Below are 26,712 nucleotides of genomic sequence, written 5' to 3' on the forward strand. Positions count from 1 at the left end.
AGAGTGACTTTTTGCCCATTCTTCTTTGTAAAATTGCTCCATTAGATTGGATGGAGGGCATCTGTGAACAGCAATTTTCAAGTCTTGTCACAGATTCTCAATTGGATTTAGGTCTGGACCATTCTATCACATGAATATGCTTTGATCTAAACCATTCCATTGTAGCTCTGGCTGTATGTTTAATGTCGTTGTTCTGCTGGAAGACGAAGCTCCGCCTGAGTCTCAAGACAGGTCTTTTGCAGAATTTAACAAGTTTTCTTCTAAAGTTTCCCTGAATTTGGCTCCATTCATCTTCCCATCAACTCTAACCAGCTTCCCCGTCTCTGCCGATGAAAAGCATCCCCACAACATGATGCTGCCATGACCATGTTTCACGGTGGGGATGGTGTGTTCAGGGTGATGTGCAGTGTTCGTTTTCTGCCACACATAGTTTTCGGTTTTAGGCAAAAAAGTTAAATTTTGGTCTCATCTGACCAGAGTACCTTCTTCCACATGTTTGCCGTGTCCCCCACATGGCTTCTTGCGAAATGCAAATAAGAATTCTTATGGCTTTCTTTCAACAATTGCTTTCTTCTTGCCACTCTTCTATAAAGACCAGATTTGTGGAGTGCACGACTAATAGTTGTCCTGTGGATAGATTCTCCCACCTGAGCTATGGATCTCTTTCCATTTTCGAAAGATGGATTGAACAGTGCTCTGTGAGCCGTTCAAAACTTGGGATACTTTATGACCTAACCACACTTTAAATGTCTCCAAAACTTTTTTCCTGACCTGTCTGATGCACTTCTTGGCCTTCATGATGCGATTTGTTCACCAAGGTTCTCTCAAACCTCTCAGGGCTTCACAGAACAGCTGTATTTATACTGAGATTAAATTACACACAGGTGGACTCTATTTAGTAATTAGGTGACTTCTGGAGGCAATTGGTTCCACTAGATTTTAGTTAGGGCTATCAGAGTAAAGGGGGGTGAATACAAAATGCACACCACACTTTTCACACATTTATCATTTTCCTTCCACTTCACAATTATGTGCTGCTTTGTGTTGGTCTATCACATAAAATCCCAATAAAATAAATTTTATGTTTGGTTGTAATATGACAAAATGTAAAATTTCAAGGGGTACGAATACTTGTTCAAGGCACTGTACAGTTTGATGCTATGAGCTATGTCATTAGAATATATATATATATATATATATATATATATATATATATATATATATATATATATATATATATATATATATATACATATATTACACATATATACACACACACATATACATGCAGCATTTTTGGTACATTGCCACAATGTTTTGTAGAACATGCACACAGCTAAAACCTGCTCCTCAAGCTCTCTCAGTAAAGGGCACTGATATCTGCCTGTCCATTGCCAGATATTTAAAAAAATGACTGCACTACATTGAAAACAAGGCTCTGAAAGTTATTCAAATTGTATTTACCATTATTAATAAAGCTAGGGCAAATGTGCCAACCATTGTACACTCTCTGTGCATTCTACAGGTAAAAACACACCTAATGGCACAGTGACTGAAGGAATCTAAGCCATATTACAATGTGTATTGAGGTGAAACTGTGGATATATCAAAATAAGGGTGACAAATACTCTGCTGAGCAAGCACCTCCAACAAGCCCAGAAACGTAATTCTGCCCCTATATTCCCTGATCCTCACTGCTAGCCACTATTGCCACCACTGTAATGTGTGGCCTAATAAATAATGAGGCAGAGCTGGTGTCCACAAAAACAAGATATTTGGTCTCCTGGGGCATTTTACAGAGTTCAATATAGATATGGGTCTGCTTTAAACATGATTTCATCACAACATTCTAAAATATTCATGGACCACATATTTGAAGAATGGTTTAATCACATAACCTATATAAAAAAGGCAGATTTAAATGATATTTCTAGAATACATTGCGAGAGTAACGTAAATGTACAGCAGTAATGTACATATTTTCTTTATTATGGTCAGGACTACAAAAATAATTGTAAATATATATGTTTATTTAGATGCTAAATATGAAGCATTGCATATTATTATTATTATTATTATTATGTCTTTTATGAAGCCCAAAGAGAATATCTTAGTTTTTTTGCTCAGCTATTTTAACTTTGGGATATGCTGAAAGCCAATTTTTTTTTTTTTTTTATTACTTACATAGTGCCATCAGTTTACGCATTGCATAATTGTGTGTACATTATATATACACATACACACACACACACACACACACACACACACACACACACACACACACATACATAGTATCTCACAAAAGTGAGTACACCCCTCACATTTTTGTAAATATTTTATTCTATCTTTTCATGTGACAACACTGAAGAAATTACACTTTTCTACAATGTAGTGAGTGTACAGCTTGTATAACAGTGTAAATTTGGTGTGCTCCCAAAAGAACTCAACACACAGCCATTAATGTCTAAACCACTGGCAATAAAAGTGAGTACACCCATAAGTGAAAATGTCCAAATTGGGCACAAAGTGTCAATATTTTGTGTGGCCACCATTATTTTCCAGCACTGCCTTAACCCTCTTGGACATGGAGTTCACCAGAGCTTCAGAGATTGCCACTGGAGTCCTCTTCCACTCCTCCAAGATGACATCACAGATCTGGTGGATGTTAGAGACCTTGCGCTCCTCCACCTACTGTTTGAGGATGCCCCCACAGGGTTTAGGTCTGAAGACTTGCTTGGCTAGTCCATCACCTTTACCCTCAGCTTCTTTATCAAGGCAGTGGTCTTCTTGGAGGAGTGTTTGGGGTCATTATGTTGAAATATTGCCCTGCGGCCTAGTCTCCGAAGGGAGGGGATCATGCTCTGCATCAGTATGTGACAGTACATGTTGGTATTCATGGTTCCCTCAATGAACTGTAGCTCCCCAGTGTCGACAGCACTCATGCAGCCCCAGACCATGACACTCCCACCACCATGCTTGACTGTAGGCAAGGCACACTCATCTTTGTACTCCTCACCAGGTTGCCGCCACACACGCTTGATACCATCTGAACCAAATTAAGTTTATCTTGGTCATATCAGACCACAGGGCATGGTTCCAGTAATCAATGTCCTTACCTTAATCTGCTTGTCTTGGCAAACTGTTTTGTAAGCTTTCTTGTGCATCATCTTTAGAAGAGGCTTCCTGCTGGGATGACAGCCATGCAGACCATTTTGATGCAGTGTGCGGCGTATTGTCTGAGCACTGACAGGCTGACCCCACCCCTTCAACCTCTGCAGCACTCATACGTCTATTTCCCAAAGACAACCTCTGGATATGACGTTGAGCATGTGCACTCAACTTCTTTGGTCGACCATGGCGAGGCCTGTTCTGAGTGGAACCTGTCCTGTGATGTCATCATGGAGGAGTGGAAGAGGACTCCAGTGGCAATCTGTGAAGCTCTGGTGAACTCCATGCCCAAGAGGGTTAAGGCAGTGCTGGAAAATAATGGTGGCCACACAAAATATTGACACTTTGGGCCCAATTTGGACATTTTCACTTAGGGGTGTACTCACTTTTATTGACAGCGTTTAGACATTAATGTGTTGAGTTTTTAGGAGGGGACAGGAAATTTACACTGTTATACAAGCTGTACACTCACTATTTCACATTGTAGCAAAGTGTAATTTCTTCAGTGTTGTCGCATGGAAAAAGATAATAAAATAAAAAAAGATAATAAAATATTTACAAAACTGTGGAGGGGTGTAGTCACTTGTGTGATACTGTATATATATTTTTTTAATCTATTGAATTGCACATTTTCAGAGTGAGTAGTGCATTGTGGGAGTGATATCTAATATTTTACAGAATTATCGATTTTCTTGAATTATAATCTACTAATAGTGATGGTGTGTAGCCCACAGCAAACTTTCAGGAGTCTGCACACTAGGCTACAAACGGGAATTTCTATTGTCTTGCACATGTTACACTTTGGCTGTTTGTTTTTAAGTAACCCCATTTGAGTATCTGTATCATACTATTTTACCTTCATGGGTTCCAGTGTAGCAGAAAATGCATCTTGCAAAGCACAGCAGGCCAGCCTCCACATTTCCTCAGTAAAAACAGGTCCTGCAGTTACTAATACGTATCTAAAAACAAACCGTAATTATCTGTGTTAATGGGTTTCAAAACCTCTGGAATATACATTTCATGATTTCAGACACTCAGTTTATATGAAAACAGATATGGATTTGTTTACCTTATACAAGAACAGCCCACTCGAGAGATGGTTTCAGTGGGTTCTGCCACACAGGACACCAGAAGCTTGAATAATTCTTTCAGCATTGTGTTAATCATATTCTCATAGCCAATGTCTGGAAGAAAGCAGATATACAAGTATGGTAAATAAAAAGACTTAGGCCTTAGAACATTTTTTTAAGTCAGCAGTGTTTTTGCAGAAAAAATGCTCAGACACTTTTAAAAGCGTCTAAAGCTTTTACAGGCATCAAGCTATTGGGTGTTATTCATTTCATTGGCCAGAATAAATGATTCATTCTGGCCATTGAAATTAATGAATGCTCAAACACTAGTGTTTAAGCTCGTTCATCAGCTTCTATCAGCTTTTAGTAGCGTCAATCATTTTTGTGCCCAAACGCTGCTGCTCCTTGACCCACTGGCAGTGGCTTTTTCCTGCCTCTAAAACTCCTGCCACTAAATGCTGCTAAAAGCCTATGTGTGCATAGAGACATAGGCTAACAAAGGGGCATTTAGAGGCAGGAAAAAAAATGCCAGACGCCCCTAGAAGTGTCCAATGTGCATGAGGCCTAATGCTAATTAAGAGATTACCAAGGTCAGGACTCTGTGTAGGTCAGTCAAGTTCCTCTAGACCAAACTAGCTCATCCATGCCTTTATGAACCTTGCTGTGTGCAATGGTGAACAGTCATGTTTGAACAGGAAGGGGCAATCCCCAAACTGTTCCCACAAAGTTGGAAACATGAAATTGTCCAAATGTCTTGGTATGCTGATGCCTTTCGAGTTCCCTTCACTGGAACGAAGGGGCCAAGCCCTGAAAAACAACCCCACTCCATAATCCCCCCTCCACCAAATGATTTGAAATGGTTCACAGGGTCCATAAAGACATGGATGAGCAAGTTTGGGGTGGAGGAATTTGACTGGCTTGCACAGACTCCTGACCTTAACCCAATAGAATACCTTTGGGGTGAATTAGAGCAGAGACTGTGAGCCAGGCCTTCTTGTCCAAAATCAGTGCCCGAACTCACAAATGCACTTCTGAAAAAATGGTCAAACATTCCCATAGACACACTCCTAAACCTTGTGGACAGCCTTCCCCGAAGAGTTGAAGCTGTTATAGCTGAAAAGGGTGGGCCAACTCAGTATTGAACCCTATGGACTAAGACTGGTATGCCATTAAAGTTCATGTGTATGTATGTAAAGGCATGTGTCCCAATACTTTTGGTAATATAGTGTATGTGTATTATATATATATATATATATATATATATACACACACACACACACACTAATCTTAGAAATTACTACTTTAGGTTTGTGATTCACTCCACTGCTAAAACTATTGTAGCAACCAAAGTATTCAGAGATTTTTCTGTTTTATTTCCCCACAAAAGTCAGGCAGAGGGAGCATTACAGACCAACGTTGTCTTCATTTTAGATGAACAGCACTACCCAGGTCTACCTACAGTAAGTGCATGTCTCCCATGTTTACATACACTGTATAACCCTTACACAGATTACGATAACCTGCAACACGCAAATGTAAAAAATGTATATTAGATTTTTTTTAAAGAATGTTTTACCTGAATTTATAAAACTTTGGATATGTTCCACAACTAGTTCACAACACAAACCAATAGCATGTTTAAAGTTGGCAGATGCTGCATCCCAGTATGAATGGTCACCCTGGCTGCGGCTCAGCCACATGGACATCACAGGCAGTAAAAGATGTACCACTGCATAAATTGCAAAGCCTGGACCTACAAGAAAAGGAAATTAGTAGAAATCACATAGTTTAAAGTTGAACACTAGGAATAATCGGTTTTGAAATTTACATTGAGCCAACTTGGTTACCTGTAATTATCGATATGTCACATCCAGAGGGCTACAGAAGAGTCTCAAAATCATCATAGTAGTCTTTTCCCTATGCAAGAAGAAATGCGCTCCTGTTCCAAGGGTGCTGGAGCAATGTCCCCTCTGGTACACTGAACACAGGGGGGGCTCACGTGGCACCTTTACCATTCAGAAAATGGGTTGTATTCTTTTCAAAACAAGGAGTTCTCTGATTGCACAAGGAGGGACTGATGACATCATGGGCGACCAAGCTGTTCCAATGTAGTTTTTAAAAACGCAAGTCGTTTACAGTGACGTCGAAGCCCTTGTTAAATAGATTTCGACAGAATCCCGATATCAAGGGCATACATCTGAGAGAACAGGAATATAACGTCTCTGCCAATTTCTGGTGTTCTTCTTTGAGCTATAAACTTTTGTTAAAATAGGACTTAAACTTCATATTCATTCTGGGTCATTTTTTTTAAAAGCATTTTTTAACTCCTAAAGGTATATCAAATGCAGGAAGACAGACAGACTGTGCATGCAGTGGGTAAGGTTATACCAAACATTATGTAACAAGAGTTAAATTACCTGGCACTTTGGCAACTTCCCTCAAAAGCTCAAAGAGTAAATCCAGAGTGGGAGGTTGATGCTGACGTGGACAGTTGGATACAGCAGCAGTCAGCTGCTCCAGAAGATTAATCCATACATCAATAAGACCTAACAGAGCAAAAGCAGAGGACTATAAGTAAACACAAAGAAGAAAGTATTGAACGGTAGATCCATGGAAACTATCAAGAATGTACTATGTACACCAGTTATTTGAAGATACATACAGTGCCTTGCAAAAGCATTTTTCGTGTTGTGTTGCCTCACAACCTGCAATTAACATGGTTTGTTTGAGAATTTGCATCATTTAATTTATAGAACATGTCCACAACTTTGAAGGTGTTTTTTTTTCTTTTTTTGTGAAGCAAACAACAAATAGGACAAACTAACAGAAAGTGTCTCCTACGTGCCTTTTTGCAAACTCAAAACGTGCTATTTTGTTTTTTGCTGAAAGTCATGGCTTTCTTCTGGCCACTCTGCCATAACTCTATGGAGCGTATGGCTTATTGTCCTCCTATGTACAGATACTCCAGTCTCTGCTGTGGAGCTCCTCCAGGGTTACCTTAGATCTCTGTGCTGCCTCTCCGATTAATGCCCTCCTTGCCTGGTCCGTGAGTTTTGGTGTGCGGCCATCTCTTGGCAGGTTTGCTGTTGTGTCATGTTCTTTCCATTTGGTTATGATAGATTTGATGGTGCTCCTATGGATCATCGAAGATTTGGATATTTTTTTTTATAACCTAACCCTGACTTGTACTTCTCTGTCCCTTACTTTGGAGAGTTCCTTGGTCTTCATGGCAGTGTTTGGTTAGTGGTGCCTCTTGCTCAGGTGTTGCAGCCTCCGGGGCCTTTCAAAAAGGTGTGTATATGTAATGACAGATGATGTGACACTTAGGTTGCACACAGGTGGACATCATTTCACTAATGTTGTGACTTCTGAAAGTAATTGGTTGCACCAGAGTTTATGGGCTTCAAAACAAAGGGGGTAAATACATATGCACATGCCAATTATCCATTTTTTATTTCTGAAAAATAGTTTTGTGTATATATTTTTCTAATTTTACTTCACCAACTTAGACTATTGTGTTCTGAACCATCACATATATTTCAGATTAAAAAAAAACATTGAACTAAAGTCTGTAATGTAAAAAGCCAAAGGAGTTGAATACTTTTGCAAGGCACTGTACATTTACTATATTAGATTGATGTGTATAGTAATAGCACAAACATGATTCAATAAGAAATACAATTGTGTGATAAAGATACACCCCCCAGCATGGCACAATACTGGCATACATCTGTCAAGGTATGCACAGTAAAAGCAGGCATTTGGACCACAATAGCTGTATTTGGGTTGATTTACTAAGGGCAAATAGGCTGTTCACTTTGCAAAGGAAGTTGCACTTTGCAAGGAAATTTGCCCCAGAGCTTAGTGAATGTGTTGATGTTTCACTCTACAAACAATACCCAATCACACCCATGAAAAAAAATAAAAGAAACCGCATTTTTACTTGCACATGATTGAATGAGGTGTCAGATAGCAATGAATTAAATTCTCTGATTTCCCAAAAACTTTTCTATGATGCCTTCTAATCTGCAAACAGATATTTATAATCTGATCTAATCTGTTTGCCCGTTGGCTCGTTTTGATGTTTTTACATAAAATATTACTGATTCACTCACCAGTGTCATCATCAAACTCTGATAACACTGCATCAATGCCATCTTCACTACTTGCTGATCTTTCCTGGACACGTCGTGGCAAACTGTTCAGACGTCCACATAGAAAAATTGGCTTCATTGGCATCTTATATATTTTTGCCAGTAACTGCAGAAAGCAAATAAAATATACATATAATAAACATTGTATATACAAATAATATACAGGTACATATAACCAAGCTGAACTTTATAATCAGTAGGATAATGCATCAGGTCTACTGAAATAATGACCTGAGATGTTAAAACAGCATTTTTGGCCATTCTTCTATTATGGGTCACAAGAGTGCTTAAGCCCACTGTTGGCTGATGTCACAAAGCAGCTCCAGGCTCTGGAAGGAACACAACAACGTTGAGATACACCCAGACCCCTGACCGGCAACTGGCTCAGCATGCTGCTGAGAGTCTGGGACAGTTGCTCCCTCTCCTGCCTGGAACTACTGTGAGCACTGAAGGGGCAAGGCAGAGAGCGGCGACTGACAGTCACCACTCTTTGCTCAGAACAGACTGAGAACTGAGCAATCACTGGTCATGTGATCGCTCAGGTTTTTGGGTTTAGAGCTGGCGGGAGACTGGGAGGTAAGAGTGTAATATATATATATATATATATATATATATATATATATATATATATATATATATATATATATATATATATATATATTTTTTGTATTCTCACACCTGTCCTTTAACTTGTCCTTAGTGCAATATAGAGATGGTGACATGTTTTAAGAACTAAAGTCAGTTAATGCTTAAGAATATCTAGAGATGACAATTCGAGTGAGAAAATATAATACTACAAATATAAATGGACTTTACGTTAATTCACTAATATTTTTTGACATGATTGGCCTTGTTCATCAATGTGTCTCAAATAGGTCTCTAACAGGCAAACAGATTCAAACACAGCAGAAGCAATGAATGAAAGTTAATAGGACAATACATCCCATTCATTTTTGAAAAAGAACAATTAGAATATTCTCTTAAACACATAGGGTGGGTTTTTACAAAACTGGCGCAGACACAATCTGGAGCAATTTTGCAAAGCAACCCATCAGCTTTCAGCTTCATAGAATATTACTGGAACTGGACTCCAATCATCGCGCACATTTTATTATTGCAATCCTAATGCTCCGTACACAGGATTGGATTTTCTGACAACAAATGTTGGATGTGAGCTTGTTGGTAGAAAGGCCGACCGCGTGTATGCTGCATCGAACATTTATTGGCGGACTTTCCGCCAACAAATGTTGGCTAGCAGGTTCTCAAATTTTCTGGCAACAAAACTTTGTTGTCGGACTTTCCCGATTGAGTGTACCCAAGTCCGTTGCACAATAATTCACGCATGCTCGGAATCAAGCACGAGTTGGTCTTGTAAAACTAGCGGTCGTAATGGAGATATCACATATGTCTTGTACGTCACTACGTTTGTAAGTGTTGGCCAACATTTGTGTGACCATGTGTATGCAAGACAAGTTGGAGCCAACAGCCTTCGAACCAAAATCTGCTGTTTTGTTGTCAGAAAGTCCGATCGTGTTTATGGGGCACAATACTTACAGAAGACAAAATTTACCATGAAAAAAAATTGCATTTGGCAACAATATTCCCATCAGCTACTGGCACAAAATTGCTTAGAGACTAGCTACAAGCATATAAGACAGTAACTCTTCAGTGTCATCTATGTAACTTAATAGCACTTAACCTGTGAACATCGTCTCAGATAGTCAAGAGCTGGAAGGCATAGGTCTGTGGATGATGACGATGTGGCTGCACAGTCTCCAATTTCTTTACAATCAGCCTCACCTGAAGGAAATAAACATTTTTATTAGAGCTTATTCAAAAAATGCCCAAACAACATACGTCACCAAAAGTGGCAAACAAAGTATAAACAGAGGCATTGCACACAGTGCTCCCAGATATACCATATATACCTCTCAAGAAAGGACTTCTAAGTTACTATCTTTACATAGCAGGAGTATAAGCACAGCCTTTACTGAATAGAAACTAAGTGAAATTAACTTGTCTGCCATGTAGAGCTGTATTAAAATGTATGTGAACTGTTTTCAATTAACTAGATTTCTGCTGGAATAGTACAACAATATAACAAATTGAAAAACTAAAGCACTGCTATCACTCTTATTAGGAGTGAGGTATAAGAGAAATATCTTGAACATAATGTCTGTGTTCATGGGTCCATTGAAGAAAAACATCAAGTAAGCATGGTGCTCATTAATAGATACACTGAAGGAAGCCACTGCTTTAAAAAACACATCACATTGCTGCATGTTTAAAGGTTGAAAAAGACCAATTTCCACAGTCGCTAGATAATAGAAACATTTTAATATTTGGCTTCAAATGCAATAAGCACCATGCACAAATACCAAAACATAATCCCAGGTATGAAGCACGGGGAAAGAGAATCAAGATTTGAGGGTTCTTTACTGCCTGAGGGACCTTACGTCTACAGCAGGAACAAAATAATTCAAAATTGTATCATAAAAATTTACTGTTTATATTACAGTGATTCTGGGTCCCAGCAGGGCTTGCCAGTGGTAGGACTATGGTATGTATTCCCAATTAAGCAGATCATAGCCAGTTAAATAAAATGTAAACAAATATTCATGCATCTGCCTTTCTGAAGTATTAGGAACTTTTATACCATATTAATATACAGTATATACCAGTGGCGGCCCGTCCATAGGGGGTGCAGGGGCGCTGCCCCCTTAATCAATTCGCCAGCATGGTGCCAGATGCATGGATTCCAGTGGTTTTTTTTTTCCCCCACACAATTAGAGCTGGAGGCTCTAATTGGCTTCAATAAAGGATGAGCTCAGGGTGCAGAGCACTGTGCCCTGAGCCCACCCAGTTGTGTGACAATAGCAAGTTAATATTCGCTATTGTCTTCCTGATTCTCATCCTGGTCAATCAGGAAGCGGGTCCCGAGACCCGATTGGCCAGGGAGTCTTGGGACCCACATCCTGTTCGGCCCGGGAGGAGAAGGCCCCAGTGCGAGGTAAAAGCTATAATAGGAACAATGTGTGCAGCAGGGATGGCTCACCCGCAGCCACATCCAGCACTCCCCGGCTTGGACAGTGGAGGGAGGAGGGGAGATCACAATGTCACCCCAGCCAGGACTCGTCACTTGCCTACTAAGGTAAGCAGGCCTCTGATCGCTGACTTCCCATTCGTCTGTATCCTGCCGGGGGTGTCACTAGTTTGCAGCCCCCCCCCCCCCACCCAAAATATTGAGCACCAGCCGCCACTGGTATATACACATATAAAACTGTACGAATGTACATTGCATTGCGGGGCACTGTGTGGCATGATTCTGCAAGGTGTATCACCTAGGTATCTCACATACACGTTGAGGTTGATTTACTAAACGGCAAATATACTGTACTGTGCAGTTGCACTAGATATAAGGGGAATATCTTTAATAAGGGAAAGCTCTGCTGATTTCTATCATCCAATCATGTGCAAGCAAAAATGCTGTTTTTTTTTCCCTCGCATATTCCTCTCAGATCTAGAGCAAACTGCACTTGCAGTGTACTTTAAAGTGCACAGACTGTTTGCTTTTAGTACATAATCCCCATATTGTGAGGTTACATGTGTTATTGCTGATGTAGAGAAAACAAAACGCATGTTTTTTTTCCCAGAAACTTCATAATTTCTGTTTTGGATCTCAGAGGCTGAAGGGTTTGAGTGGGAATACACCTCCCTTCCTAGTTCCACATATTCAGGACTCTATCCCTCTCAGCATTCAGCCTCTTCACCCTGCAGCAGGCTGTCACAGCAAACAGAACATTAAAAAACTAAGTTTTCCTTCACCGTAAATCTCCCATTTAAGAAGGGCCCACAAGTTCTCAACAGGGTTTAGGACAGGGGAAGGAGGGGCCCATGTCATTATTCTTTCAGCTTTAAGGCCTTTACTGGTTATCCAAAATTGGAGTACTTCAATGCATGTGATGGAGCATTGTCCTGCATAAAAATCATGGTCTTCTTGAAAGAAGCAGAATTTTTCCTGGACCACTGCTTGAAGAAAATGTCTTTTAAAAACTGGCAGTAGGTTTGGGAGTTAAAATTTGAGTCTATCTTCAATCCAAAAAGGTCCAACTAGCTCATCTTTAATAATATCAGCACATACCAGTATCCCACCTTCACCTTGCTGGCATCCGAGTTGAAGCGGAGCTCTGTGTCCTTTACTGACCCAGCCACAGGCCCATCCATCGGGTCCATCAATGAGTCACTCTCATCTCATCCGTCAATAAAACCTTTGAAAAATCTGTCTGCAGATATTTCTTGGCTCAGTCTTGACATTTCAACTTGTGTGTTTCTTGTTCAGTGGTGGTCAGGTTTCAGCCCTCCTTACCTTGGCCACGTCTCTGAGGACTGACCTTGTACTTCTGGGCACTCCAGACAGGTTGCAGTTCTGGAATAGTAGCTTCACGTTTGATTCTTCTTAAATCTTTGGTAGGTAATTTGCTTCTTTTTTTCTCAACGCGTTTCTCGGGACCCAGTGGACTATGTGCAACAAAACATTTGATGGTTCTTTCATTATAGCTTCTCAATTTAACGCGTGCTGCATCACTCTGAAAGACTTTTAACCATTTTTTTATTTTTCAGAGTCAATTAAAACTCATTTTTGGCCATTTTGCCTTAGGAAAAGAAGCTGCCTAATACTTATGCATCCCTTGATATAGGGTGTTGCTCTCCTTAGGCCACAACCTCCCTCATTACACAAATACACATCAACCGATATGCTTAAGTACAATAAGAATTCAAGTTTATACAGCTTGGAGTTGGACAATATGCATAGAAACTATGATTTGGTCAAAATACTCACTTGCCTAACAATTGTTCACACAGTGTACCATACACAGACACACACTTTTTTTGCCATACACAATTTTGAAGCATTAAAAAAATTATTTAATGCTGAATTTTAGTCAAAGGCCCTTGAATATTGCAATATAAAAAAAAAACACATATAAATGTTTGAACCCCACAAATTGCTGGAGAGTAGGTGTTGAGCTTAGAACAACACATATACACAGGAGACTCATAATTCTTACGAATATCTGATAACATTGGTTGCGGTTTTAAAGAGGAATAAAATGTACCTAATCCCTTGACAAATTTCATAAGGCACATAATGTAATCAGTGGCTGCATTAGCAAAGACTTGAATGTTGTCTGTATTCAGGAATGCTTCAAACACATCGAACACTGGAGCCTGGCGTTTTCCTAGGAGACAAAGACAGACACAAATTAGTAAGTTTATGAGATAAAAGAAGGCATTTACTTTCAGATCAAAAGGAAGAGAATCAGGCCGCTATCAAAACGTAGATGGCAATATTTCAAGATCTCTTCTCATTTATCAATACAAAAAAAAATGATGCTATCCACAGTTCACCTTTATCAGGCATTTTACTGGGCATTCACGGCATAACGACTCTGCAGGCAGCTGTTGATGAGGTTGGCAAGGCACAACTGGAAGAAATGTTTTGCAGCAGCTGGAAGCTGGTGCATATATGGCTAACAACAACAACAATGCCCATGCCTGTTAGCCTTGGAGCTTCTTCCTCACTTCCTCACTTGTGGCCCATTCGCAAAGTGCAGTAAGTAACCTGCTGTGCCCTAACCGGTAAGTGCCCTAGTATTAAAAGTCAGCTGCTACAGTATTTGTAGCGGCTGACTTTTAATTTTCTTTTGGAGGGGCGCAGAACTCCTCTTTAAGAATAATAAATGAAAGGAATAGCTCACACAGGACAGAAGAACAATGCATTAAAAAGATTTTCTAACCCCTCCCAACGTTATTAAAAAAAAAAAATGTTGCTGTCCCCATTGACGAGATTTCCCATCACTTTCTGTTCGACTGACCACCAAGTCACTAGGACAGGAAGTGGGAAGACTGTGTGGAGTTAGGCTTTAAGGGGCAGTCCATCCAAAACTGAAGGATGGACATTTTTGGGATGGATCACATACTGATTATTTAAATATTTTGGAAGCTGAAGCTAGCTTGCCACTGGAGTTCATAATTCTGCCGTTTTCTTTGCCATTCCTACTGGTGGTTTTTGTGTACTATAAAATAAACAGTGGGAATGACAATCCCCTGGGAATATCTGGAACGCAGGGAAAAAACATATCAATATTCCTGACTTATATAAGGGTCTGTTCACAGAGCTGTGCTTGTGTTGTGTTCACACAGCCCATTTATTTGAATCTAATGTACCAAATTGTACATTTATTTGAATCGAATGTACCAAATTGTACCAAAAAAAAAGGCAAGCAGAATTTTTCTCACATGGCACTGCAATGGCGATGCATGCTAGTGAAGGTGCATTAAGATGCTATTCAAAATGAATGGCACTTCATCACACCAATGTGCATAACTGACGTTACTGCAGCAGAATGTGAACGTCCCTAATATTTTCCAAACCTAAAATTTCCATTTGTGTGGATTTGCTTCTTTCTTGTCTGTACAAACATTTTGGCAAGACACTCTTGACTTACCCATGGAGTATTCTCCTACAAGATATTCCTTAATATCCGACTTGTTGCTGTGCACAGTCTCCAAAGCACTGAACAGAGGCCTCCAACCTGATTGAATCTGAGGGGAACACACTTCCACCAGTTCTCCAATGGATGTAATCACCTAAATTAGCCAGTAATAAGCAAACAATCTGGTTATTGTGTAACAATGACAAGCTTCAAAAGATGTATTTTTTTTTTTTTTTTTTTTAAGGTTAAGCCATTTAAAAATTGCACAGTATGATAGAGAATGGATACATATACACTGCTGACTATTTACAGCCATGCAAAATACACCATTTCACAGTGCCCAAATGTATGCATTACCAAAAATAGGTGCTCTAAAAATCAATAACATAACAGAATATGTACATTACAGTAGCTTTTTGAGAGATATGTAGCATTATTGCAGTGTTACAAAATGGTCTATATTTATACAAATTGATCCGGTCTTACTAAGCCCATGGCACCAAAACCCATAAAGGGCGGCAGTTGCTTCCTGAAAAGGAAAGGAAAACAAATACAACCACCGTATCTACGGTCTGGCAAGCTGCAATATTTTTAACTTTTTCCTGGGCTTAAATACACATAAAATTTTAATTTTCCTTGATCTACCTATGCCTCTTATTTTTGGTTGCCTTTATAAAGTTTCAATCATTCTTTCTTTAAGCCCCATTAATCTCATTCTAAATGAATCTTTATGTATGCTTCAATGAATAAGGAAACAAACGTATATGAACAAGACATTATAGAATACTAGTTCACTGGTTTTAGATATTTTGAATTCTACAAATAAAAGTACTCTATGAAAATAAACCTATATCCTATTTAATAAGACAGTGCAAAGAGCAGTGATGATGTTTAGAGCATAGTAATGATTCAATTTAGCTACAGATCAGTAGAAGATGAATAGTGATTGGGAGCTATGGGTTAATTCACTTTCCACACCCCACTATACCCTAATAAGGCAAGAATCTGAATAAAACAGTATTAAATGGTTAGAATAATTCAACCTTATTCACAAAAGGATTTATGGTTTGCCCTATAAATGTGCTGTACTTTGAGCCTATCACTACAGCTTGACTGTCAGAGGAAACCTGGAGTTGCTGCCCTGTTATTTGCCTAACTTCACATAATTGAGAATGAATTAAAGTGTAAAAAAAAGTGCCACATAATTAACGCAGACACATATAGGGTTAATTTATTAGACAATATTAAGCTAGATATGGGTCCAAATTTTCATAAAAACTATAATCGGTTGGTTTTGTGTGCAAAAACTATCGCAAAAATTAACTATAAACTAGTTGATTTCGGATGATTGGATTTGATTGATGTTCCAAAAGATAAGAAAATCAGCCTGATTTTTGTCAACAGAAGCTATCAATTTAAATGATCACAGAGTTTGTGGGAGCTATGAAGTCACTGTGCTCTGCAAAAGCAGGAAAGTAAAATAAAATAGAGAAGTAGTTCAAAAATTTAATGCAGGGTACACACAGGCCAAAAATTGGCTGGTTCAGCAGTAACCGACTGACATATTGTCATTGCATGAACAGCTGTCCGACATAAGCCGATCTAATGACCAGCTTTTGTCGAAGGGGCATGCTGGAAAACCAGCATCTGATCAGCGGTCGCAGTCAATGGCAGTGTGTTCTAGTAGGTGTGGGGGAGTCCCCCTGTCCGGATATTGACATTGCTTGTGTTGGTATGGTGATCAGTCGGGTTTTTTTCATTTAGCCTGATGGGTTTAATGAAAAAAAAACTAGCAGTATGTACCTTGTGAGGAGTTTGGGGTGTTCTGGTCTAGAAAAACGTGATCTCCACAAAGGCGCACAGAAAAACTTAAAACATAACCTCCGGGCGAGTTGCGGTGCAGAAACCTGCAACATCTGCATTTTCTCACCCTGCTCACCCATTTCTATGCACCATGGCTCAGCTGCTATCCAAAGAAATTCATGAAATGTCATATCTATGATATATCAAAAAGTTAAAAGAAAAAAAAAAAGAAAATAGAGCTTCGGACTTTAAAATCAAAAGGCGCTACCAGCCTAAATACCAGCCGGATTTGACAAGGACAGTGGTAAGTCTTAATTTCTTTTTTTTATATTGTTACAATTTAATGTTTGTTTGAAGAGCAAAATCAGTTGTGTCTATGGTTAGCCCTAGGCAGTTGGGAGCTGAGAGTCCATAGGAGGGCAAATATAATAATTCATCATTAAAGGCTGAATCTTTATAACTGTGCCTAAGACCAGTTGTGGCCATAGTTTAAGGCTCCATGTAGCATATCCCAATATTTTAGGAAATAGTGATATGTTGAATGTATAAGTGTCAAACACTGCCACCTAATGGCAAATCTAAAATCTTTACAGTACTTTTCTGAAATCAAAGAAAACATAATTTAATGCATAATATGGGCATTTTAATATTTGCCAACAATGCAAAACATTGTTTAATCCATTTATAGTTTAAATAAAATTATATAATATCACAATTTTCTACCAGACAAGTTAAAATTAGATGAATCGCATACATTTTGAATATACAGATGTCAAGGCTATGGGCTGCTGCTATGTACCAGTTCAGTGCACCTGCATGCTGTACTGTTAGGACAAGTTGCATGAAAAACACAGAGTCATTCCATGCAACTGAAATACCTTCCTCAACTATATGTCTCTTTGCCAGCAGGTCCATTGAATAATTCTTATTACTGTGTGGGCCAATGCAATTCGAGTTGAGAAAGTGTATGTTTGTAATTGAAAACAATAATATGCAGATTGTGCTAAATCGCATGAACTCTATTAGCAGTACTTGGAAATAAACGCACCTGATCTTGTACATCTTCATCACATAGCTCCAGCTGCATGATTCGCTCAAAAGGCCGGAAAAGAGCCTCGTTAAAGTGGAAATGTGGGGGCTCCTCCCAATCAGTCAGTACTTCAGTCATGATGTCATGTATGAAAGAAACAGCCTTCTTCGATACACGCCGTTCTTTGTGACAAGCTGCCTGTGCAGCAGAAAAACAGACTGTAAAATTCAGCTCTACATTCATTCAATAAATCTCAAAATTTTGTTAAGAGTGTAATGCATCAGCAGTAGGCAAATTCATCATTCTTAGGACATCCTATGCTACCCCTATTTATGGCACTGCACATTTCATCATCTATTTTTTATACTTAAAATGAAAGGGAATATATTTTTCCTGTCTTAAAATTACACTCTGGAGGAGCAATGAGCTACTAATACAGTAAAGAGCAAACCATCTGTGAGTTTTCCCAAAATGGCCCGGGATGCAGGGTAATGAGGATCACTGATATGAATGATAAATCACAAACTTGGATTTCTTTGTTTTAAAATCTCCTCACAGAAATGTGTGGAGTAAAAAGGTTAGTCCTATACGGCTCCCAGCGCACAAATTTGCATTAACGGGGTGTTCTCCGAGGCTTTTCCATTGCACAGAGGGACTAGGCAGGGATGTCCGCTATCCCCCTTGCTCTTCGCCCTAGCGCTGGAATCTGACGGCCATGGTGAGGGCATCCTCTGAGGTGGTGGGCTTCGCGTAGAGGGGAGATGGTAGACAAACTCTCCCTCTATGCTGATGATACCCTGATATACCTTGGAGATACTGTGGGGTTCCTTGCAGCTGTCATGTGACTTATTGAATTATTTGGGCGGTATTCAGGCTCTGCCATTAACTGACATAAGTCTTCGCTATTACCATTGGATCCGTTACATGGCCCTCTCCTTCACAGGTGGATGTGGTTACTTGGGGATTACCGTGTCGAGGGATGTTAGAGACTATATAGCATTGAACCTTAAACCCATCCTGCAAAAATTCAAGCAAAAGTGCACCAGTTGGTGTAGATTGCCCCTTTCTTTTACATGTAGGGCAAACCTCATTAAAATGGTCTGGGCCCTCCAGTTGTGGTATGCTCTACACAATGCCCCTGTATGGATTCTGAAATATTGGTTTGACCGCATAGACTCACTACAGGGAATTTCTTTGGGAAATTGTAAGGTAGTCAGTTTAATCCTCACTGCACCATATTTCCAAACATCAGGGAGAGATGACGGTACCTCATTCGCTCACATACTTTATGGCTGCCCAGTTGCAGCATTTGACCGGCTGGGACCTCCCTATGGTGACGAACCCCCTCAAGAACCTAACTGATTACATCCTTAGTGGAGTTCTCGGTCTTGCTGGAAATGGGCCTGCCAGAAATAACTTCACATTGCCCCACGTTACATATGTTGATAAAAATATGGACAGAGCTAAAGTGCAGGTTGGGTTTACTGGCTTTCTCCCATACACACCTATATGACGCAACAGGTCCTACAGAGAGCTGGCTAAACTTGTAAATTGTTCAACCTGGATAACAGCTAGAGTTAAATATTTATCACAACTTTATATAGGGTAAGAAGTGAAATTATTGGACCCACTGTGTGTAGAATTTCCCTTGCTCCACAATAGATACTATAAGTATATGCAACTGCATCATGCCCTCTGGGTGCAGAGTAGGACATCTAGGTACAGGTAGAAGATTCTACATTCCTACAGGATATTATCTCCACCTCTGGTAAGAAAGGGATTATATCCAGGATATATGCTCTGTTGTTGTCACATATTTACCCCAGATTTGCTACCTTTTAAGCCCCATACACAATATCAGTTTTTCTGCTGAGTTTTTCCTTCAGATTTACCAAAACCATGTAATGGAGGGGCCTGGCTGATTGCATTCACATTGAAACTCCTAAGGTTTGACCTCATATTACATGGTTTTGGTAAATCTGAAGGAAAAAACTGATAGGGTGTATGGGGCTTTAGAGAGAAATGGGAGATGGATGTGGGCCCCTTGGATGGAGATACATGGGAACAGATCTTGGTGAATGGCCCCCTGGTATCAGTGCCAGCAGCACAAAAACAGTCTCACCTGTTCATCCTTCACCGGGCATACCGTACACCGTTTCAACTACATGAGTGGGGCAGACGCGATTCTCCCATATGCCCAAAGTGCAAAACACATCAAGGCACCCTAATTCATATGCTATGGTTATGCCCCAAACTGGTGAGATATTGGCAAGATGTGGTTCAAATGATAAATAACATATCAAGTTCAACTTGACTTCAACCCAGTTATGTGTCTGTTGGGTGGACAGACGGAGGAACGCTATTGTCCATCCACTCATACAGCGCTCCTAAGGCTGCTGTATTTGGCTAGGAAGCTGATAGCGAGATACTGGCTGTCTCCACATACGCCTACCTATAGGCAATGGATACAAGTAAATCATATTCTGATACAGGGAAAAAAATACATACCTTCATAGAAATGCCCCTCAGACAATTCAAAACATATGGCAAGAATGGTTGAATACACCCAGAGTAGCTCCCTCTCAGCTCATACTTACCGGGCTACTTCAAACTTGAGGAGGCCCTGTACGGCTGGCTGTACAGAATGTGGAGAAGACAATGGGCAGACTAAGGATGTATACCTTATAGGGACGGGATATGTGCACTGCAAGAGTTTGGACTTGGAGTAAAAACACCCTTTTTTTTTTCTTTAAAACGTTATGTGTTCTGTTTATGGGAGATTTAGTCTCTTATTGTACTTATCACTGTTTAGAAAGTGTAGACTTCCTGCAAACAAGTTCATCCGTTATGTATAGTATAATGTACCTCTGGATATCTAATTATTGCTTATGCAGTCTATACTTGAATGTATGTAATCTATATTTTCATGTACAGTAAAACTTTTTTTTTTTTTTTTCAATCTGAAAAAGGTTAATCCACCCAAAACCCTCTGATAGTTTAAGGCCTGATTCATATCTATGCTGGTTGCAGTTTGCATATTGCAGGTGCATTTTGCGTTTTTTCAATACATGCGTTTTATCCATTGAAGTCTATGGAACCAAAAAACAGAAAAAAGTCCCTGGCCCTTTCCACAAAATGCACAGATGTGAACCACATCCATAGGAAACTATGTTAAATGGACTGTAGTGTGTTTCTGCAAAACTGAAAATGCGCTAAAAAATGCATAGGTATGAACCAGCCCTTAATCTCACAGGATCTTTATTGGTGACATAGCTGCACATCTGGTGTGGCTATTATGAGATGTCCCCATTCTTGCACTTGGATTTGTCATTTAATTTCTATAATGGAGAACGCAACAGCAGTTGTTGGAACAAAGGTAGGAAGAGCACTAAAAATTCCATGATGGGCAGGAAATAAAGTCTGTTACTTCATCATACTCCAGTAATGAAACCTCTTTTTTACCTCCACAAAATGAGGGGCCACCACACTCCAACAGCGCATGAAATGAAGAAGTGGGCGAGATTTACTCCGAATAATACGTAGCATGACATCACCGAGGCGGAACAGATGTAAAGCACTTCCTTTGTCCTGCGTAGACTTGATTTCTCCTATAATGCAATGAGAAATACATTTTAAAGACATCATCCATAATTCTGCCTGTAGTAGGGTGCAAGATTTTTTTATTTTTTTTTATTGTGTGGCACAACAGAAAAATGTAAGAAACACCCTTAACATCCAGTGGATGTTATAAAGTATAACCATTGTAAACTATTTCAAGAGTACAAAGATAGAAGCTGGCAAGATATTGACCAAGTAAGATGTCAGGCTATATGGAGGACCGGCACAAGCTGACTCTCTTGTAATAACTTAATAACATAAAACAAGCAATCAAATGACAAAGAGCGAGAGCAGGCGGTAGGAAAAGAGTCCAGGGGGAAATCAACCTTATATCCCCTAAATGTAAAAATCAGTTGGGTCACCCAGGAAATGGCAGGAGCTGTGGCATGGTTAATAAAGCAATCCATGCAAACCATAATTCCTGAAATGTAGTAAAGTTCTCGTTAGCATCTGCCAATGCCTTTTCCATCCTAATGATGTTATTGAGTTCAGTTGCCCATTCTCTGATAGTGGGGGCAGTGGTGGATTTCCAATGCCAGGGAATCCGTGCCCATCCCACCAAAATTAGAAAGCAAACTAAACCATTCTTTATTGTTTTGACAGGCCCAGGGAACATAGACATGAGAACCACTTCTGGTGTTTTCGGCCACATTCTACCCATTAAAGTGGTTGTAAAGGCTCAAGGTTTTTTTTACCATTATGCACTCTATGCATAGAGGTAAAAAACCTTCTGTTTGTAGCAGCCCCCCCAAATACTTAGCTGATCTCATTTGGATCCAACAATGTGCATTAAAAAGCAGCGGCTCTCCCAGATCTCTTCCTCCTCAATGACTGAGACCACAGCCAGAGTCATTGGCTCCCGCTAGTCTCAATCACAGCCAGTGAGCCAATGAGGTGAGAATGGGGGCTGGGCCAAGCTTCGCATGTGAATGAACACAGATCAGGGGCCCGAGAGTGAGCCTGCTAGGGCACCGCATAGCAAGCCGCTTGCTATGGGGGCACTCAGCAAGAGAGAGGGGCCAAGAGTGCTGGTGGAGGACCTGAGAAAAGAAGGAGGATCGGGGCTGCTCTGTGCAAAACCATTGCACAGAGCAGGTAAGTATGACATGTTTGTTATTAAAAAAAAAAAAAATCTGCCTTTAATATCACTTTAAGGGTCCAAGAAAATATTACATTTTTGAAAGAAAAAAATGTTTTGAAACATATGGTCTACCTGGCATTGCAAGAGAGTAATCCACTGTATCTGTAACTGAATGAAACAACTGTGCCTGGGAAGCCTTCTTCAGATGATAAAGGAACCCACTGAGAGCCACAAGATTGAGCTTGTCTGCAGCGCCCTCAAACAGCCTGCAACGGAAAAAAAAGAAGAATCAAGACATCAACAGTTGACATGCATTCCGGTATTTTCTCATTTGTGAGCTGCAAGTAACAAATTACATGTTTAAAAACTAGAAATTTGAATTTCATAACAAGAAACAGCTGCTTACTTGTCGACTTGTGTAGAAAGGGTGCAAACAGCTTTTGCAGCATTGCTTGAACTCATCAAGCTATTTCCTCGGAAGTCGAATGCTCGGCCCTTACTGCCTTCTTTGATAAGATCTTGAATGGGAACTGGCTGGATGACAGGACTTTTGCCAAGAGACGCCTCCTGTTCTGTGGTATATTCTTGAGATGCATCTGTTGAAAGACCATGTGCATCCATAGAGACTTGCTGGGCCTGAGTGATGGTCAGAGAAAGCTGTGAATTCCCATCGCTAAAATGTGTATGCTCCAAGGTGCTTATGTATTCACAAACCCTATAGAGCAGGAAGCAGAAGAAAAAAAAAAAAAAAAGATGGTCAATAAAAACAAAAAAAAAAGAAGAACATGAAGTTTCCACATAGAACTTGTTTATTCATGATTTAGGAAAACAATTCAAGAAATGATCTTCTTGTACAAAGCAGCCTAACAGTTCTAGCCATCAAGTTTAAAAAAAATAAACTTTTTATTGGTAGGGTCAATAGAACATTTTTCTTTTAGGACACCTTTCAGAAATGAGCTTTATTGTTACAGGCCGAAGCAGCCAACCTGTAGCCCTGCCTGCACACAAATATTATCCTGTAACCAAGTCCATATGCCCCCCTGAAACCGTCATGTCTGAACATAAGTACTGGGGGAGGAACCACTAGCTGGTGCAAGGTATTATACTACTCTCTTTTTGATCAGTTTTGGTAAAGGGTATAAATAGGTAAACATTTTTAATGAGCTTCATTCTGCTAAGTAATGGCCATCAGTCATTGCAGTAAATAATAGCTATACCTCATACAGGACCATTTCCACCACGGTAAATACTGACTATACCCTGAAGCAGGACCATACCAACACACTAAATAATGGCTATACCTCAACAGCTCTCAGAGGCAACTGGGTTTATATAAGGGAATCTGCTCTGTTCATCAGGCAAATCAACAAGGTAGTGCAAAGTACAATGGTCATAGTGGCATAGCGCGGGTCGTCAGCACCCGGGCTGATCCCCCCCCCGCACACACACACACACACATTTCACAGCGCTCCCCTCTGCACAAATCTCACCCCATACTTTTCACAGCTTCCGCCTCTTCGCAAACCACCCACTCACCCACCTTCACGCTTCACAAATTCCACTCCTCCCCCACTTTTTACAGCTCTTACCTCTTTTCACAAACACCCCCCCACCCCAAGATTTACAAATTCCAACCCCACTCTTGACAGCTCTCACCACTTTACATATTCCCCCCCACTGTTCACAAATCCCCCCACTCTTTAGAGCCCTCTCATCTTCACAAATTCTCTCTCCCCCCCCCCCCCCCCCCCCACACACACACACACTCACACACACACACAATTCCCAGCGCCCATCTCTTCTCAGATTCGCCACTCCTTCTCGCAGAACCCACCTTTTCACAAATCTCCCCCACCTCCCCAGCTATTACCTCAGCACTGCACCTCCAACCTTCCACGGCAGCTTCTCTGTACAACCGCCCCCTCCTTTCCCTCCACAGCTCTCTCTCTCACCTCTTCAAAAGAGACTTACAGCAGTGCAGCCGGCAATGCTCTGTTAGATGTGCATGGTGCATGTGCTTTTTTTCCCCAAATCATCAGAACAGCACAGAGCCAAGAGAACAGAGGAGGAAAGAGTGTCGGAACACTTCACTCGACTCTGTGCTACACAGGTTGGACAAGCAGGGAGAGGACTGGACTTCCAAAGCATCACAGGAACAAATAAAAAAAATGCAGGCAGTTGTGGGGGCACCCAGCAACATATGCCCTGAGTGGCTGGTGATAGCACATAGCAACTGGTAGAGGAAACGATTAGTGCAAAAATTTCCTATACAGTAAAACCTTGGATTGCGAGCAAAATTAGTTCAGCAAACATGCTTGTAAGCCAAAACACTCTTATATCAAAGTGAATTTCCCCATAACAAATAATGGAAACTCAGATGATTCGTTCCACAACCATTTATAGGTCTTTCAGTTTATAGTCCATATAAAAACGATTCTAGCAATGTGATAGGTTGTGTAACCATAAAACGTCCTAATGGCCTCCTCCACAAGGGGATTAGAGGCAAAATCCCAAAGGAATTACAGAGTATAAAAAAAGAGAGGCACCTCTAAATGTAGCAATATGGTAATAATAAATACAAAGTGATCTCGCACAGAAATATTAAGTGTTATAACAAGCAAACCACACAGTGCAATTCTCCTAGGAGTAAAAAAAGTCTAAAAGTCTTAAAGTTCAATTAATGGGAGCTTCTCAAAAAGCACATAAACATTGTGTGCAAAAATATAATACCAAATGTCCAGTTCATGTGCAAGATGCTGCAATAAAGTGCAAATCAATAAATAGGTGTGTAAAACTGTTCTCCACAAAAAAGGAATCGATAAATGTTTTCCAATCTTCCAGGGAGAATAGGTAATACAGGAGGAATAAAGTGGTGAACACAGTTGGTGTACTGTTACATTAATGAATCAGCAACCATATATGTCCATAAATGACTCTATAGATAGCTTCCTAGAACATCAGTCTCACAAAACTCTCACCTCGTATATTATGGTAAGTGGCATCAAAGAGTAAATGAGACTCTCCACCTCCTATTGGATCCTTTTCCACCTTTGATACACTTCCCCTCATTTCAGATCTACCCCTCAGATTTACAGCGACTGCACTTCCAAGTGCACTTTCAGTGCAATTTCAAGTGCGCTTTGCACTTGTAATGCAAAGTTGATTTGCCTTTCGTAAATAACCCCCATTGTGTAGATTCCAGTTAAGAAACCCCCATCAAAATAATACAGTACTTGCAAATGGCAATAGATGATAATGAACAGAACAGAGTATAAATCCCCTCTCATCTCTTATACATGCAAACTGAGCAATACAAGGTGCAGGGCAACTATCATTCTGTACCTGAACACGTGTGGCCAGCAGTCTTGGTTGTGACTTCCCATCTCTAAGCCGACACCAAGTATTGCATCCATGCAGAGCACATGTGCATTATGCAGTCGATATCCTCCTTGTTTACCCATCTGTTCCAGTTTTTGTTCCACCCTCTGTTTTACTGTATAAACATAATAATAAATATACATCATAGATATACATCATCATATCACCATGTCCTGGTGTTTAGGACCATAAAAACATTTTTTTTGTTTTTGTTTCATATAAACAATTTTGGTTTTGATGTGCAGTAGATTACATTTTTACTTAAAGGTATATTACAATTTTACTTAAAAGGTATACCACTTTAAAGTTTTATCACTATGAATCCACCGATATGAACAGGTTGCATAGGAAACGTTTTACACCACACTTTACAGTGCTGTATCAGATTGCTGTATCAAATATAAAATAAGCAGCACAAGTCTGAAAGAACAGTATACCTTGTGTAATTGTGTCACTATGTTCAGAGTTTTCCTTATCGTCTTTCTCTTCTTGAACACAGGATGCTGCTGCCATTTGAGCCAGTGCTGATGCGCAGTTAGCAGCGACCCCTTAAAACAAAATGCAAAAAAGGTATGGATTATAATGTTGACTGAAGCTATAATAAAGGCATCCCTGAAAAATAGTTCTGTGACTGACACATTTTCAATCAGTTGTAAAGGTTTGTTAATTGTCTGACAAGCACATCACTAAGGTTGCAAATTTATGGTAATGATAGGGAAAAATGGAAGAGATCACTTACTAATATCTTACAGTATATATGTGCAAATGAACATGAAAAATAACCATCAACTGCTCCCTAGTAAAAAAGCATAATACATTAATAAAGCTCCCTAAAGACTTATATAGACACCATTAGTGCAGGCATGGTCTGATCATACTCATGATAAACTGCCTGTGGAGTAATCCATAAAAT

General features: G+C 40.0%; 1 protein-coding gene across 2 annotated transcripts in view; it reads right to left on the reverse strand.

Moving 5' to 3' along the window:
• Positions 1 to 26,712, reverse strand: part of ARFGEF3 (ARFGEF family member 3) — a 142,357-nt gene that overhangs the window by 23,057 nt on the left and 92,588 nt on the right. For both annotated transcript variants that reach the window (XM_077486771.1, XM_077486772.1), the window contains 14 exons: positions 26,237 to 26,347; positions 25,764 to 25,914; positions 22,828 to 23,136; positions 22,554 to 22,687; positions 21,185 to 21,330; positions 17,741 to 17,920; positions 14,902 to 15,043; positions 13,510 to 13,632; positions 10,092 to 10,192; positions 8,354 to 8,498; positions 6,656 to 6,784; positions 5,815 to 5,991; positions 4,238 to 4,352; positions 4,025 to 4,127 (listed from right to left, as the gene is read on the reverse strand). In XM_077486771.1, coding sequence (XP_077342897.1) covers positions 4,025 to 4,127; positions 4,238 to 4,352; positions 5,815 to 5,991; positions 6,656 to 6,784; positions 8,354 to 8,498; positions 10,092 to 10,192; positions 13,510 to 13,632; positions 14,902 to 15,043; positions 17,741 to 17,920; positions 21,185 to 21,330; positions 22,554 to 22,687; positions 22,828 to 23,136; positions 25,764 to 25,914; positions 26,237 to 26,347 — 2,066 coding nt within the window. The remainder of the gene's footprint in view (positions 1 to 4,024; positions 4,128 to 4,237; positions 4,353 to 5,814; positions 5,992 to 6,655; positions 6,785 to 8,353; positions 8,499 to 10,091; positions 10,193 to 13,509; positions 13,633 to 14,901; positions 15,044 to 17,740; positions 17,921 to 21,184; positions 21,331 to 22,553; positions 22,688 to 22,827; positions 23,137 to 25,763; positions 25,915 to 26,236; positions 26,348 to 26,712) is intronic.

This window comes from Lithobates pipiens, unplaced genomic scaffold, assembly GCF_037356315.1.
Source record: "Lithobates pipiens isolate NorthernLeopardFrog02 unplaced genomic scaffold, aLitPip1_a1.2 Scaffold_18, whole genome shotgun sequence".
Classification (NCBI taxonomy): Eukaryota; Metazoa; Chordata; class Amphibia; order Anura; family Ranidae; genus Lithobates; species Lithobates pipiens.